Here is a 17382-nt window from a genome sequence, read left to right as displayed (position 1 = left end):
CGAGATATGGTTAATATGCAGGCAGACTAATTAACTCTAGATGTATAAGGCTCCACTTAAAAACAATAATCCCAGAAGTAGGTTTTCTTTTTCCCTCCAGATACCTCAACCTATTCTAAGCAGTCTCCAAGCTGCAGAAAGCGTAATTAATTTTCTTGTATGTATACCCAGCATCAAACAGAGGAAATTCTTATGCATTATTTAAATGGGCCTTTCCTACAGGAAAACCAACAACAGGCCGATCTGATTGCGGTGCTGTATTTTCAGTGAGCTCAGAATAGTAAATGTGTCAAAGTAGGACAAGCAGAATGAAATTTCTGTGCTTTCTTTCTATACATCAGAGGAAGTTGGAAGCAGGAATCGCCGCATTCGTGCTATAGATGAGGCAGCGTGAATAATGATGATGATTTCTGGTGCTATGCTGTCCAGTCAGATCACTCATAAAGTGTTTGCCAGCCTCCTCCTGTCTTCTCCTCTCTGGAGGTCTTTTCCGGTCTTCTCTTCTTTTTCATTTTTATGTCAGAATGGATTTTCTACACCTTTCTCGGAAATCTAGCACACCTGATTGTTTATTTATCATTCGGAAAACATAAAGAATGTACCAGAATCCTCAAATTAATGTAGTAGAGTAGAAAAGGGAAGCTAAATTAAATTTAACTTCCTGTGATTTAACTTAGTTGGAGAAGGACATGTTCATTTACATTCTTGATGGTCCTGAAATAAGATTTATATCAACCTGCATTTCCCAAAAGCATCGTTAGCTAACTATTTTCGTTATTACCATTGAACTATATCAGGAATGACAGAACTTGCGACCATAGTTGTTTTCGGGAAACGGACCCCAGGTTAACATATTTTATATCTGATTTTATAGTAGGGTTGCATACTGTCCCAACCAAGCATGACTGTGATGTCAATCCACTTAATCTCAGCCAATCACAACATTTTTAGGGGCAGTTTCCCAGACAGGGCTTGTTTGAGCTGTCTTAACTGAAAGAAGCTTGCACCGACATATCTTAAAATATATCAGTGTCATTGTTTTATCTCAAGATGCATACCAGTAATGTTTCTTGCAGTGGCGGCCGGTGACTTCTTTTTTCGAGGGCGCTCATTGCGAAATTCGTCACAACATGTATGTAGCCCGTCATGTGTGTAGTTCTTAATTTCAAAATATGTGTTCTGCGCATTGAGCAATCCTATGTGCATCACATGCCTTGTCAAAATAAGTGCCTGCTGCAGACGTGTCTAAAGGGTTTATGATAAAAGAGACGCTCGCGTTTGCCAGATACTCGCATAATCTCATGTGTAATCAAAGTTTACTGTTAGGGAGTGTCTTGCGTGTATTTTGTGAATGTGAGCATCTCTTTTATCATAAACAGTTTTGACGCGTGTGCAGCAGGCACTTATTTTGACAAAACACGTGATGCACATGGTTCGCATGATGCAACAAACACATATTTTGAAAACACAAGCAACACACATGACACTCCGAACACATATTTTGAATTTGCGCACCTGGTATAAGCAGTCACGAGCCACCACTGGTTTCTTGGTAAGGAATGTTTGTAAAAATTACATAAATGTCATGGATAACTAAGGCCTAGTCCTGGATTAATCTAAACCCTGTCTGGGAAACCGCCCCTTAATTTTTAATAGAAAATTGCGTGTAGTAGGATATGGACTAATGAATGACCCAGCCCAATACCGAGACTTGGTTAGGAATAGGATTAATATTATATTTGTTTGACAGGAATCTGTTACAGGACCAACAAAAGATGTCAATAAAGAAACATGCTGTACTTGCAAAATACATTGTCACTATAAAATTTGATTGCTTTGTTTTGAAAGCCAGAGGGTTTTTCCAGTCAGCACTTCAGTTCAATGCATATCATTATATTCATCACTTTTATTAGTTGTTAGAAAGTGTGTTAAAGCATTTACATGTACAGCACACCTTTTCATTTGCATCCTAATCCTTCTCAACACAGATTTTGGGAACTTTCTGTATGTGGAGGCGGGTCCAAAGTCAGAGCCGCACCATGCACGGTTATTGAGTCCGGCGGTGGGACCCGAGCGTCGTCCAGTGTGTTTGCTCTTCTATTACCAACTGCGAGGAGAAGGTCAGGATAGCCTGCGAGTGCTGCTTCGTGATGATGAACAGGAAGAGACCCTGCTCTGGGCGCTGAAAGGAGACCAGGGGCCCATGTGGAGAGAGGGCCGCACCATCCTGCCCCAATCCCCTAAAGAGTATCAGGTACAAGCAACTGTTTGTGTAACAGACATGAATGATCCTTTAAATAAATATGCAGCTTGTTGAGGTCAAAAAATAAGTGGCCTAAGTTATACCTAGAAACATATCATGGACACTTGGGGTTGGAGCCAGTAAGCAACCCCCTATAGTAAGCATCGCTCAAATAAAAATAAACTAAGAGCAGTACAGTTAATATTATAATGGATATTGTGTGGATTTTAACTTACAACCCTTAAATCTCTTACTTTTTTCTTTTATTTGCCAGGTCGTCATTGAAGGCTTGTTTGAGCGTGGCAGTCAAGGGTACATCTGGGTCGACAACATCCATATGAGCACCAGCACAGAGCTCGAGCAGTGTACACGTAAGTATTAACATCTGGGTCTCTCTTGATCTCTATTGATCTCTGTCACCGTGTCACCTGTAAATGATTTCAATTCAAACACAATTGGCAGGTATAGCAGAAAACCTTGGCATCATTCTGACCATACTGACACATTCCCTGCCCACCGCTATATTTTACCAGCCATCTATATCCATTCAAAGCCATTAACTAAATTAATCGAACGAAAAGCACTCTTCAAGTGTTGGCTCGCACAAAAAGATGAAAACTAGGCCACACTCGCCCTGTGGGCTCTGATCCCAATCTATGTTTCATTAGTTTTCTTTCCATCTCCGCTCCTATTTGTAAACAGAGCTTTCTAGAGCTATGGCTCCGTCTCCCAACACTGCGGCTTTTTGCGACACCCATCACTCAAAATCCTTCACTTTACTGTATGTAACACATACAGTATAGTTAACCTGTATTTATACATTGATCCACAAAAATAGTCATAATGTTACGCTGAATCAAGAGCTGTCATACGTTCGCTCACGTACACACTTCTGTCACAAGCCTCGGGTTTGGGACTTCTCTTATCAATTAAAGCTGTTCGGATTTGTGCGCGCCAGTCCTTGCGCCGCTGCCAAATCTGTCCCCTGTTTCTCCAATGTGTTCCCTTTAAAATCGACTGCATTCCAAACATTTTCAACTGGCATTCAGTTTCTTTGGCATTGTGAGTACAGAGCAGTTTGCCAGATGACACACAGCCCAATCCCGTTCTTTATCCACTCTGTCTCTCTCTGATTTTCCTATCTTCTCTTTTTCATCTTTATGTGCCTGCCTTCGTCATTTCAGAAAATAATCGCATTTAGAAAAAGCTGAAGGGTTTTCTGGGGAGGAGAGTTTTACTTATAGTTTTATTGTTGTAGTTAAAGGCGCTGTAAGTGATTTTTGTGTAATAGTATGCAGAAGTTAAAAAATTGGTATCCTGAGTCCCAGACTGGTAAAATAACAAAAAAGAAGCAAAATCAGTTATTGTTTAACTAATCTGAGGACTGCCTGTCAGTCATTTGAGTATTCAGATTGGCCGACATATTTTTGGAGGGCGGGGTCTGGAAAAAGTGGGCGGTCTAATTAACTGGCTGAGTTTTACTTCAGCGATAAAGTTTTTCATATGGAGTTGACTTTTCTAATATAATATTCATCACACTCAGTCACGCGCGTCAGAAATCCATCTGGACCTGTGTTATTTATGTAGATATATTTCCGTTGTGCCAAATTGTATTTCACTCAACTTATTATTTTTTTTCTTATATTTCAGAACCCTTCGCAGCTTTCCCTCCTGAAATGACTGGTGAGTAACTTACATATTGTCATTTACTGTGCCAATATTTGTGCTTCCTGCTTGTTGCCTAGCAGCTTGCATCCTCTGAAGGGCTCTTGATAATCACTATATATTTAAAGTCACATTTTACACAACACAAGGTTTCTGTGGCATTTATTTCCAAGTTTGCGACGATAAAGAAGCGAAGCTATTGCAGTTCTGTGTGTCGAGTTGTGAGTTCAGTGATGTTGGTGCTTCAATGTCAAACCATTTCATCACTATCATTACTGCCATATAGATATTTGGAGCATGGGCTATATCCCAGCATGCATCTTCACAACGTGTGCTGTTTCATATGGTGTCGCCATCATGCTAAACGTCAACAGATGTGACATATTGATTCAGTAGGCATATTACGCCACATAAATTGCATTGTACCAAAGGAAAATCACATGAGATCTTGTACGTTTCCACTTGAACTATTCAATGAATATTAAGTATTCTGGATCTCAAATCAGTGGCTGATTGCATAAACTGCTTAGACTAGTCTTACAAAGTTATCTCTATTTTTTCTTTAAGCTTTTTGAAGTCAGTTAAAAAGGTATATTAGTCTAATTTGAAGCCGAAAAGTAAGACTGTTTAGTCCTAACTAATTGCTAGTTTGTCAGATTAGTTCTTAAAGGAATATTCCATTTTCTTAAAAGAAAAATCCAGATAATTTACTCACCACCATGTCATCCAAAATGTTGATGTCTTTCTTTGTTCAGTCAAAAAGAAATAATTTTTTTTGAGGAAAACATTGCAGGATTTTTCTCATTTTAATGGACTTTAATAGAGCCCAACATTTAATACTTAACTCAACACTTAATGTAACAGTCTTTTTCAACGGAGTTTCAAAGGACTATAAACAATCCCAAACGAGGCATAAGGGTCTTATCTAGCAAAACTATTGTCATTTTTGACAATAAAAATAAAAAATATGCTCTTTTAAACCACAACTTCTCGTCTAGGTCCGGTCCAGCGTGACCTAACATAAATGCGTAGTGACGTAGAGATGTCACGTGTTACATATATAAAACGCACATTTGCGGACCATTGTAAACAATAAACTGACACAAAGACATTAATTAGTATCAGTTGACATACAACAACGTAGGAACGGTCCTCTTTCAACACACTTGTAAACACTGGGGCGGAGTTTCGCATTCGTCCTCTGTGACCTCTTGACGTCATGACGTATTGCGTGGGGTCACGCTGCGCCATCACGACCGGATCTATAAACGAGAAGTTATTTTTCTTTTCAAAAATGACAATCTTTTCGCTAGATAAGACCCTTATGCCTCGTTTGGGATCGTTTAGAGTCCTTTGAAACTCCGTTGAAAAAAACTGTTAAGTGTTGAGTTAAGTATTAAATGTTGGTGTCTATTAAAGTCCATTAAAATGAGAAAAATCCTGCAATGTTTTCCTCAAAAAACATAATTTCTTCTCGACTGAACAAAGAAAGACATCAACAGTTTGGATGACATGGTGGTTAGTAAATTATCTGGATTTTTCTTTTAAGAAAATTGAATATTCCTTTAAGACACAGTCTTAACTAAGTTGCTATGATTATGCAACTGGCCACTGCAGATGTTTTTGAGAAAATAGTATGTCACGTTGCTCCCCTGGAGTTTTATGGTTTGTTTAGAGTAGATGACATAGTTTTTATCTAAAACTTAGTTTTCTTAGTTTTGTACGTTCATTTACATGACAACAACAATTTGGGAGCCTGAAAATGCGAACTTTTGGAAACAAGGTTCAACGTTTTTGCAAACAATACCATTATTGCCTCTGTGTAAACAGCAAAAACGCAAATTTCTGAAAACGGTGACACATGTGTATTATGTGTTTAGACATCATGTGGCATCACCAGCTGCTGGCCTGGCATGCGTAATACAGGCTTCTTTGTGGTTGTGTAAACATACTCTTAGACGATTTAATCAATGTCCCAAACTAGACTTAGATACAATGTTTAATTAAATGCATTTTTTTTCCAAGACCAACTACTCTGATATGTCTCTCCCATTTTCGAGCTCTATAGTATATTTTCCACTTATGTGGCACTACACAGTTATTCTGACAAAATCATTAAATGCAATTAAATTAAAATGAAAACAGCAAAACACTAAAATTTCTCAGATTCTCTGAGCATTGCACCGGTGGTGTATGTGACCTGCTGTGCCGCTATGGATGGTTAATGTTTATTCCAGACAGCTGCATGATCGTGGCCAATAAGATTCAGGCAGCTGCAGTGAAATAGTCCCCCATACACTTTGTTTTAAATGATTGTGGTGAACCACACACATTGCGCTCCAGCCCAGTAGTTATATATTCCTTTAGTAACCACCGTCCTTTCTCCAAATTAAAGCTGAAACTATTCCCTGCGCAAACGCGCAAGATTCATTTCCCAAAGGTGGACTTAGTATTCCTAGATTGCGTGTTTACAAAGAGACGAGAGAAAGATGCGACAGTGGGTAAATGAGAAGTGATCATGTGTGTATACACGTGTGTCGGGTGAGCAGTTTCCATGCACTGATGGGTTGAGGTTTATGGAAGTTTTGGCTTGAGGCAGATGAAGCTGGCAGAGATCCATGCATGCAAGAAAACAGAAAGAAACACTACAGAATGTACACACATATACTTACGGCACTCACATTTGGTTGCAAGCAAAATTCTGTGAGGACCACTGTAGTTTAATTTAAGTATCTGAGCTCTACATCATACAGCATCTGTTCACGCCCCATAAAACACATAGCTGCACCAAAAAGACGTAGTCGCACCTATTGGCTCACACACGAAACACGCAAAGGGGCTGTGGACAGGCAACATGCATGTGCATCTGCGTGTCTGTGTCTGTTTTGTTTGTATGCGGCACCAAGTTAGAGCAAAATCACAAAGTAAAAACCAAGATGGCTTGACGCTATGCAGTCTGCATGCCTCTCTACCCCAAGCCAATTCTTCTGTGTCTCTCCCTCCACCAGGGGAAGCCTTACCTGGCTGGAGTGACCCTACTGTTGACACCACTGTGTCCCTGCAGCCCATGCCCACCTACTGGTATTACGTAATAGCCGGAGGTGGCGCCCTTTTCCTCCTGGGCTGCGTCACGTTGGTCATGGTGCTGTGTTGCCATCGCTACCACCTGGCGGCCAAGAAGAGCCAGCACTCTGTGTCCTACCAGAGCACGTTCACGGGACAGTACGTGGGGAACGGCCCCGGGGCCCTCGCTGGATCCGGGGTGGAGCCCATGTTAACTATTCGGTTAGAAAAAGAGGAGCCCTGTTCTCAGTGCTGAACAAACGCTGTTTCCTACTGCTGTTATATAGACACAAGTTGTGCACCTTAAAGACTTGAATTGTGTTTCTGGTGACGAAGATGCCAAACCGACGGAAGTGAGCGGAGAGCACCAGACGTATATAAGTTATCAACTTCTGGGTTTCTCTTTGATTCTTTTGTGGAGATTTAGGGCTGTGAGAAAGAAGATGTGCCATGCAATGGGACATCCAGACAAAATCCTGACTGACAGGCACTCTGCACCTACTTTCCTCCAGCTCTGTGGAAAGAAAAGCAGGATGGGAACCTTACTGTGCAAAGCTCTAATCTCCTGTTCAGGGCCAATCCTATTGTACAGTCAAGAGAACTCAGGAGCATTGCCAAATTTTGAGGAAAGCTTGAGAGATTGAGAGAGAGGAAACTTGCATGTGTACTGCATCTGATGTGCACACATAAAGACTTAAGACTCGAGGAACTGACGTGTGACAGGAATATTCAAAGAGACGAAGCATGAGTGTCAAAAAATTGGGGAGAAATGTCACAAATCCCCTGTTATTCACATAATACTGTATGTGTGGAAAGATAGAGTCTCCATTATGTAAAACACGTAATATACTGCGAAGTGCTCTCCTTTAAGGACGGGTCTTTTTATCTTTCTTTCAGAGCTTTAGAACAGTAAGGGACCTTTAGAGAAATGGATTTGGTCTTTATTCTTCAGGCGGATGTTTGAACGACCTGTTTGATCTCCTCCTCGCCATTAAATGAAACGAAGGAAGCTTCTTAAAAGCATTTCGAACGCTGTTCTCCTTTTCTGAGAATGCATTTGATTATCTGTCAATATGTGTCTATATATAAACTCTACTTTTCTGAAAGTCAGCGGGAGATTTGGCTACAGTATGTTTTTATGCAAAGGTCACATGACCCTGCCTTAGCCAGCCTACTCTTCTGATGGCTGACTAACCTACACAACACTGGCCTTAAGACGCTTCAGTGGCATTGGGCTGATTTAAGCCGATTACTGTTCATGTTTATTATTTAATCGTTTCATATTCAACTCAAGTGAATTCATTTAAGAATAAGGATTGATAGATCTGCATAGGGCCGTAACCACAATAAACATTAAGGGGGACACGTCCCACTCCCCAATTATCAAACATGGCCAATTTCTTTTTTTAATATACATACCCATCCCCTGAATGTTTAGCCCTCCCCATTCAATGTTCAAGTGTGGTTACAGCCTTGCATTGTGATGCAGTCAGCTTTATTTTTATAGTTATATAAAATATTTAAGCAGTGTGTGTATTTGTGTACTATCCCCCCTGAGATTTTGAATACACACATGCAGTCTTGTTAAAGAGAGAGGAAAGCTTTGTGATTGTGCCAAATGTCATACGGTGCTAAAGCACTTGGCTCGTTGATTTTGCTGCAGGGATGGAGTTGAGTCGGCACATTGGCCCTATACCTCCAAACTTCACATTTATAGCTACAGCCCATTTCTCCGTCCACCTGATAAAAAGTCACTTAGTACACCTGCTGATGTCTTACTGAATTCATAACCAACTCTTTTATTTTGCTTTAAAGCTTTTTGATATTTTACTGATTTAGAAAGCGACAGGTGGTAACCACCGAGTATTTGGACACTTATAATTTTTTATAATTCGTTTCATTTATAATTCGTTACATTACTTAAGTCACACTTAAAAATATATCAAAATCCTTGTTTTATTAAATATTTTTTTAAATATAGCACAAACATGCTAGTACCATTTAATGCCGAAAAGTGTCGAAAATTGTCCGAATACTTTGGTGTAACTGTACATGTTGAAGTATGTGCACTGGTCACTAAACCATGTAATGAATCTGTAGATGAATGAATTCTTGCAAAACTTTAATTTGTGTTTTATTTGCATTATATGCATATGACAATCTTGCTGCATATTTTTTCTTTTTATTGTAATGTACGAAAACATTATATTTCAATGTACTTCAAAATAGTACTAGATTCATCTTTCATATGCTACTTGAAACGCAGTAATGTACCTTTAAAAAGCAAAACATGCCACGGTCTGAGATGTTTTGTCTGGGTACATACTGTTCAATGTTGTCCTCTTTACTTAACTCTTTCCTCGCCATTGACGAGATATCTCGTCAATTAAGAGAAAACGCTTCCCCGCCAATGACGAGATTTTCCGTCTTTCCGCAATATCGCTATTATCCACCAGGTGGCGCCCTTCCGCAACTTTTTAAAACCGGAAGTATTGCCCTATGGCAAGCTGCTGCGTGTCCGTGTCTGTTTTAAAGATCGCTCTGAATGGGATCTCTATGAAAAATCCGTCATAAAAATGGAATTATCTCTGCTTTTTGCTCAAAATATGGTGTTTTTGCAAAAACCTACCCATATTCAAAAGCTGATTGCAAAAGAACCACTAAAGGTAGGATGAAACGGTTTTTTTTGTTTGAAAGCAGAGGGTCTGTTCTTTCATTTGGTATATTGTTTGTTTATATATTTAAAGAAGAACATTTTCTGTAAGGCATTAAACTTTGGTGAAAATCATGAAAAACGCTGGCGCTGGCTGGCAACTTTTTTTTAAAATGCTGGCGGTGAAAGAGTTAACAAACATACGAAATAGGCACCATAAGAACACAGAATGGAAATTTCCCTGACAAAGTATATTTTCCTTTTACACACAAGTAGGCTTTGTCCATTACCGAAAGCATCTGTCAGATTTTGGCTTCATCTAAAGCGACAGAGATGAAAGAAGAAGAAAGTAAATCCCAATATCTTGTTTTGTCCTCCATCTGGCAATAGGTGAAAATAATCCCCCATCATGGACATCCCGGCCCTTTCTCCCCCGTTTATCTGCTCTTCACGAAAGAATGTGAAGGCGAGATCAAAGAAAATCCTGCTCCAAATATAAACCTTCTCTGCTAGATCTAGGGTCTGAAGGGTTTGTTTGAATTACAAAAGCACATGAAAGATCTCAGCAGACAGCTAGAGAGACACCTGACCTGGTAGGCCTATCATGCCGCATTGTCTCCACCCGTCCCACCTAATCCTCTATACAAGAGAACGTGTTCAGGAATATCGACATTAAATATTCTAAAAAGATTGCGTTTTTTGAAGGATCGAGTCACGTTCTTCATTATGTCGTGGTCTCGCTTATTTCTCCCTCATGTTTAAGGTAGAATTTAAGAATATGCGACGGATTTCTATGAGTTTCTGTGGCATACAGCTGAATGTATATCAACGCTAGTGTCTGAATTGTCTTGTCTTGTCTTGACCGATTATCCTCGCACACTTGTTGTGGTTCATCTTGAGCAAGATGTATCCTGGTTGTTCATTATGCCTGTATGATTATTAATATATTTAATTCAGACTAAGTGATCAGGATCCTGTGCTTTATTTTTTGGTGGGAATGAATGATTTAACCCAGGACATTGACATTTTGTTTTTAATTCACTTTTTAGGCTGAGTTGCTAAAAAATCAATGAGTCAGCTGATTATAATATATTTTTAAATCGACTGATATTTCTAATTAGGTAATGCACCAAATTACATTTTCTGAAGTCTGTTGTAAGCACTTTTCTGTTGCCGTCCCTCACAAAATATGAATTAGCAGAAGCACTCTGGCCAAGATGATGTCCAAGAGCCCGGCTCTGTTAGTATCTGCACAAACCGCATTTGCTTTCACCGCATTAAGAGAATAAGAAAAGGCACGTTTGGATGCCTCTGGTTGTATATTGTATAAGTTTCAGAAATGTCATGACTCAGATTGGTCACATTTTTGATGTTCATTATGTTGACATTATGCTTCATTTGCATCTGTATGACTTCTGATGAATTTCTGGTCGTGTGCACTTTTTAGCTTTTGTGAATTCAGGGCTTTGACCCGAACCATGAATATTAGCTCCTGTTTCATTTACAATGCAGCTGAATGTTTTAATAGATACAGTATGAGGTATATTTTAGCCTGAATTTCATGGTCTTGGAAATGTTGTATGGAATGTTACAATAAAGTGATATTTTTCTACAAACTGCAGTGAGTTTTTTTAAATGATTTAATAATGTCGCTTGCATCTACACTTTTAAATCTACAGCTATTTGTATGCAAATCAAATGGTGTGATTTCTCTTAACCATTTTGCAAGTCACACTTTGTACATTGATATTGTTTTTTGAGCAAAAATGCACATAAAAAACCTGTTTAATGTACTGTAGCCTCGACTGAAAATAATGAGGTGTTTTATTTGGGTTGTGTTTGTCTTCCAAACAGAGCGAAGGCCAGAAGACCTTGGAAACAATCGTCTGTTCCATGGCGGAGAACGAATTGGTCAAGGTAAATCTATTTATCAAGCTTGTATGATCCAAAAAAATGTGGGTGGGTCCAAAAAAATTACTGTAGTAGATGCCAGTTTCTTGTATTCGGATGCATTTTAATTAAACTTTAATATCCTAAAAACTTTGTTTACCTTGTTCTGTCGTGGCCTGGAGTGCATGGCAGGCAAAAGTAGGCACATTTTTCGAAAACACAAGTTTAAAATGAGGCAAGTGGAATGGATTTGAGAAAGCAGCAGTGTGGAAGTCAAGGCTGTAGCTAAAACTCTTTACAGAGTTTAATTTATTAGGGCATTCCTCAAGTGCACTCTCAGAAAAGAAAGGACATAAATGTACCTTTAGGGGTACAATGGCTTGTCACTGGGGCTGTACCCTCAAGGGTACAGTTTTTGTACCCTTGGCAGAGGGTACAAATTTGTACCCTTGTGATTTGTACCTTAAGAGACCAGTTTTGTACCTCTGGTGACAATTTTGTACCTTTATTTAACAGTACAAATATGGACCCTTCAAAAAGGGTACAAAATTGGCTTTGACAGGGTACACTCATTGATTATGGTTTTAAAACTTATACATATATCTCAATCTAAGTACTGTAAACTTTAAATTAAAATTGCATATGACTCAATATATTTGTGTTGGTTTAGCCAATCGGTTAGCGTAAAGGTACATTTTAAACATTAGTAAAAAAAATGATAACAGAAAAGATAAAATACACAGTGAGTTTATTCAACAATCATTTATTTTACAAAAGGTTTAGATATAAAACAGAAGTGTGCTGTTCAGTCCAAATTCACAACATTAAAAACTAATATTACATTTACACTTTACTTATGAAATATATCATGTATTCCTTTATGACAGGAGTGGGGAACCCTGGGTCCTGGAGGGCCACTGTCCTGCAGAGTTTAGTTCCAACCCTAATCAAACACACCTGAATTTCATTTTCAAGTAATCCTGAAGACTTGAATTAGATTTTTCAGGTGTGTTTAATTAGGGTTGGAACTATACTCTGCAGGACAGTGGCCCTCCAGGACCAGGGTTCCCCACCCCTGCTTTATGACTTTAACAGACTGTCCAAACAGGAATATTTTAAAACAAAATCAGTGTGCTGTTCCTTAAACCAAACGACATTTAAACATTTTTAACAGGGCCACATCTGTCCTTGCCAAGCAGTGAAAAACACACAAATATACATTTTTTCCCTGATAAAACTGTGGTGTACTCACAGCATAATGAGTAAATGAATAGGTCCATATGGAGTTACATTTCTTTAGTTTTTGTTGTGTTAATGACGGGTGGTAGAGGATAGTCAGTCAGCCACCTTAATGGTAAAGATCGAAAACTGCTCTGGGCACGTTCATACTTATCTGTGAGAAAACACAAAAATATGAATACATTTTCCACTGACAGAACTGTGGTATACTCACAAAATAAATAAATGTGGTACCTTTAAAGTTTTTGCGTGTGAATGATGGTTGGTAGAAATCAGTCAGCCACCCTCAATGGTAAAGATCCAAACTTGCGCGGGAAACGTTTGTGCTAAACTGTGAGAAAACACACATAAATATGAATTAATTTTCCACTTACATAACTGTGGTGTACTCAAACAACATAATAAATAAATAAATGTGGTAAAGTTACCTTTAAAAGGTTTCTGTGTAACTGACTGGTGGCGAGTAGACAGTCTGTCAGTCAATCTCCCCCCTGACTGAGAGATTCAAACTTGCGCAGGAAACGTTTGCGCTAAACTGTGAGAAAACACACATAAATATGAATTAATTTTCCACTTACAGAACTGTGGTGTACTCAAACAACATAATAAATACATAATAAATGTGGTAATGTTACCTTTACAAGGTCCTGAATGACTGTTTGGTTGAGAGCAGACAGACAGTCAGTTAACGTTAGTCCTTACTGAGAGAGAAAACACACATAAATATGAATTATTTTTCCACTTACAGAACTGTGGTGTACTCAAACAACATAATAAATAAAATAATAAATGTGGTAACGTTACCTGTAAAAGGTTTCAGGGTAAATTACTGTTTGGTGGCGAGTAGACAGTCTGTCAGTCAATCTCCCCCCTGACTGAGAGAGATTCAAACTTCCACGGGAAACATTTGTGCTAAACTGTGAGAAAACACACATAAATATAAATTAATTTTCCACTTACAGAACTGTGGTGTACTCAAACAACATAATAAATAAATTAATAAATGTTGTAACGTTAAAAGGTTTCTTGGTAAGACGTGTAACGTTATACAGTCTGTCAGTTAATCTCCCCCCTGACTGACTGAGAGAGATTCAAACTAAACTGTGAGAAAACACACATAAATATGAATTATTTCTCCACTTACAGAACTGTGGTATACTTAATGCACATTAACCTGCTCATAAAAATGAGTCTAAGGAGTCTGAGGCAATAGTGCTGTGTCAATATCGCGTTGACTCGTCGTATACAACTTTACACAAATAACCGTAACCGAATCAGTATTAAAATGAAGAGCCACGACAAACAACACATTTTTAAAGTTTAAAATGTTTTAAAGATGATGAATGAGTTTCCAGTGCTTACCTGTTAATGTTCTTTATGTGTCTGTCGTCCTCCTGCGCTGCTCTGTGAAACTGACTCCGACTGTGAGATGTGGGGGGATGGGCGCGTGTCAAAATAAAAGCGCGGGGTTTTTTTCGGTGTGTGTGAGGGATTTAGTTATTCAGTATTTATAAAATATTAAATATTTAAATAATGGTTAATCAATTGCAGTTTTTGAATTCATATCAAAGTTTTTATTAAGTGAAATTAACTTTTTGTTCATTAAAATTTAAAATTTTAATTTAAAATTAAATACACTGTCATTGAACAGAAGAAAACTAATACTACTTCAATACCCATGTGTCCAACTAAAGGAAACAAAAATTGACACAATAGTTATTTACGTTACTGACCAGATTTACAGCAGTTGTCTAGAACAACAAATAAAAAAAAATGTCAAGAGGCTGTCTCTTAACATTGTACCTTATCCTTTAAAAGAAATGGTACAAATATGTACCTTTTAATGCTTGGGAACAAATATGTACCTTTTTGACCCTCAAAAAGGTACAAACATGTACCTTGAGGTCCAATAATGAGCCCTATGGGGTACTTTTGTGTTGATTGTACCTTGGGGGACAGAAATGGACCCCTACTGTACCCCTATTTCTGACAGTGTGGTATGGATTTCACTGATGGCGCTATATGCACTAAATTAGAGAAAAGTCTTATAAAGTGGGTGGGTCTTGTTGTCCCACCCACATATATGTTTCGACACCCATGAACACATTTTGGATTAGGCATGTTTAGACCTTCTGTTCAAAAATACACAAATGCGAATGCTTGGCAAACAAGCAGTGTTTGTTGATATATATGTATATGAGGAGCTCAGATGCAAAAGCCCCTAAACACCACATTAGTGAAAAATGGGATAATGATATTAACCAAATGCTTTCGGCACGTATTACATGTTCATCAAATAACACTGCTTCAGATCCGCCTAATCCTGGCCCCAGGCCATTGAGAAATACAGGCAGAATCCGCTAAACGCCACATCCATTTTCAGCAAAGTGCATATGAAGTGCACGAAACGAATGTTGATCATTTTCAAACTTTTTTGTGAGTACTTTGACCTGAATACAACCTGAACTTGGCCATCACTTTGATCATAGCACCCCCTAATGTGTGGTGCAGCTTCATTTTTACACGTTGACTTTTAAAATTTTTGTAGAATTTAAGATTTTTGCCAAAAGGCGTGTGTGCACTTAGAGGGTTTTGCAGTGAAAGACAGTCAAATTTGTGTGAAAAAGAAAAAAGCATTTACTAAATATATGTAATTTATTTAGACCACAATGTTTCTTAATTAAAATTTATTTTGTTTTTCTTGTTTTAAGGTTTCCCATTCCCTGCCTGGACCACACCCAACCCCTCACGAGAACCTCCAGTGACGCGGATCTCCGAGAAAGACAATGCCTGGCTGTACTCTCTGGATCCAATCCTGGTGACCATCATCGTCATGAGTTCCCTTGGCGTTTTGCTGGGTGCGGTGTGTGCCGGACTCCTTCTTTACTGCACCTGCTCCTATAACGGCCTCTCGTCCCGCAGCACGACCACGCTGGAGAACTACAACTTTGAGCTGTACGATGGCATCAAGCACAAGGTCAAGATCAACCAGCAACGCTGCTGCTCCGAGGCCTGATGGAAACCGATCAGGAGAGACTGATGTGACTGTGTGCGTTCTCCGTTGGCCCCTTATGACTCCTTTTGATAGGTGCCGGCTCAATCCCAAACTGTGAATGGACCTCATGGCGCTATAGCGGGGCATAATCTGACCGCGATTGTTGAAGGATCACCGGGGAACAGACGGATTCAAACCAGATTCCCTTGCGGAGTGTGAAAAATCAACACATATCAATCTAATGACTTTCCTCCTTCATAAAAGAACTTCAAAGAAATGTTTATTGTTATAGATTTGTAAAGAAAAAATACAGTCTAATAAAGCTTAATGGAAGTTAGAAGAGAGAGGTACTAGGACTAGAACACAGAACGCTTGTGAAGTCTCGGCCTCCATTTCGTGAACCCTGTGGCCTAGAATATCGTGGACGTTTGGTTTAGTTTAGACTCGTGTCTTTTTGCTGATTGCTTAAGTTCCCATCCTATTATTGTCTGTTCAGCAACCGTTTCTAAAGTGTCAAGCGCCTCTTATGAATGTTTTATACTTGCGTTCAGTCTGTTTGTAGCAGAATGTTTTTGTTGTGGCCATTAGTTGACAAGAAAACAGTGTTTTACATTCATAAAAAATCCTTTACAGAGTAAGTTAGATTGAAGTATCAGGATTGCCTTTTTGTGTCTCCTATTTTCAGTTTTTTATTTTGGACTGTTTGATTTACGAGCATAGAGCGAAAGACACTGTGCTGACAATTTTGAATTTTATTGCAACCTATGGATTGCTAAGGAATCAGAGCCACTGAGTAAAGCATCTTCAATTCACTCTTCAAGCTGGCTGAGCTACTTTGGTGAAGGAGTTGGAAAATCCCCGAGCCACTTTCATGTACAAACAATCAAGCCTTAAGCAAACTATTTTGGAGGAGAGCCATTTCGAAACACCAGTTCTTGGGTTTAAAGCCACTGGGGTCCCGGAGGAACCAGGCCTTACGCTTTTTCTTTCGTTTCACCTGTCTGTTTACTCCACAGTTTATTTTGGGCTGTTGAAAATGAAGGCTAACAAGAGCAGGTTTGGCGTAAACCTGGGAGTAAGGTGAAAATTTGACAATGTTTTCGCTTCGAGATGAAAAGGCCGCTAGAACAACTAAGCACGTATGGGAAATATGCGTGAATTTCCTTATTGTACCTCAGACCGGCCTCTCGCTCCCTGGAGCCACACTGGGAGTCCCGTTGACTTATGGGTAAGGGGCTTGTCTTATTAGGAGGTGCAGAAAGCAGTCACAGATATGGATTGCTCAGTTGTTGGGGAAGAGAGAGAGACATAAAGAAAGAGAGAGTGTTTATTCAGCTCTGTTTTCATTGGACTCTTGTTGATTCTATTCCAAGTGCCTTGGAGCTCTGGCCCTGTTTAGGCTTTGCTGCAGAGCTGTGATAGTATTACCTCGTCTGTCTGGGACAGGAGGCCAACACCAAAAGAGATGGAGATTCCGGCACTGGTCAGAACATTAAAAAAATGTTGTTTGTAGACTTTGTACAGAAAAAGTTCTTTTTTATTGTTATTATTATTATTATTATTTAATAAAGTCTGAATAACAGTTATTAGAGATTGGTGTGAAATTATTTATTCAAATTATTCATGTATTCAGAT

General features: G+C 39.0%; 1 protein-coding gene and 1 long non-coding RNA gene across 3 annotated transcripts in view; one reads left to right on the top strand and one right to left on the bottom strand.

The window, feature by feature from the left end:
• The window catches only part of nrp2b (neuropilin 2b), a 76238-nt gene extending 58905 nt beyond the window's left edge, over positions 1 to 17333 (top strand). The window contains exons 13-17 of one of the 2 annotated variants that reach the window (XM_065292865.2): positions 1989 to 2254; positions 2517 to 2613; positions 3893 to 3925; positions 11478 to 11540; positions 15464 to 17333. In XM_065292865.2, coding sequence (XP_065148937.1) covers positions 1989 to 2254; positions 2517 to 2613; positions 3893 to 3925; positions 11478 to 11540; positions 15464 to 15768 — 764 coding nt within the window. In that variant the 3' untranslated portion in view covers positions 15769 to 17333. Of the gene's footprint in view, positions 1 to 1988; positions 2255 to 2516; positions 2614 to 3892; positions 3926 to 6915; positions 11240 to 11477; positions 11541 to 15463 lie in introns of those variants that run through there. The other variant, XM_065292867.2, reaches the window with a different exon arrangement.
• LOC135782523 (uncharacterized) lies at positions 11884 to 14205 on the bottom strand. Its single transcript, XR_010545427.2, has 6 exons — positions 14115 to 14205; positions 13557 to 13669; positions 13388 to 13453; positions 13181 to 13287; positions 12987 to 13083; positions 11884 to 12906 (listed from the first exon to the last, which is right to left on the bottom strand). It is a non-coding gene; the product is annotated as an uncharacterized lncRNA (long non-coding RNA).
• Positions 17334 to 17382: the final 49 nt, after the last annotated feature.

Source organism: Paramisgurnus dabryanus, chromosome 15 (genome assembly GCF_030506205.2).
Source record: "Paramisgurnus dabryanus chromosome 15, PD_genome_1.1, whole genome shotgun sequence".
Lineage (NCBI taxonomy): Eukaryota > Metazoa > Chordata > Actinopteri > Cypriniformes > Cobitidae > Paramisgurnus > Paramisgurnus dabryanus.
Note: the sequence above shows the minus strand (reverse complement) of the source record. Positions and strands in the feature narration are given on the sequence as shown.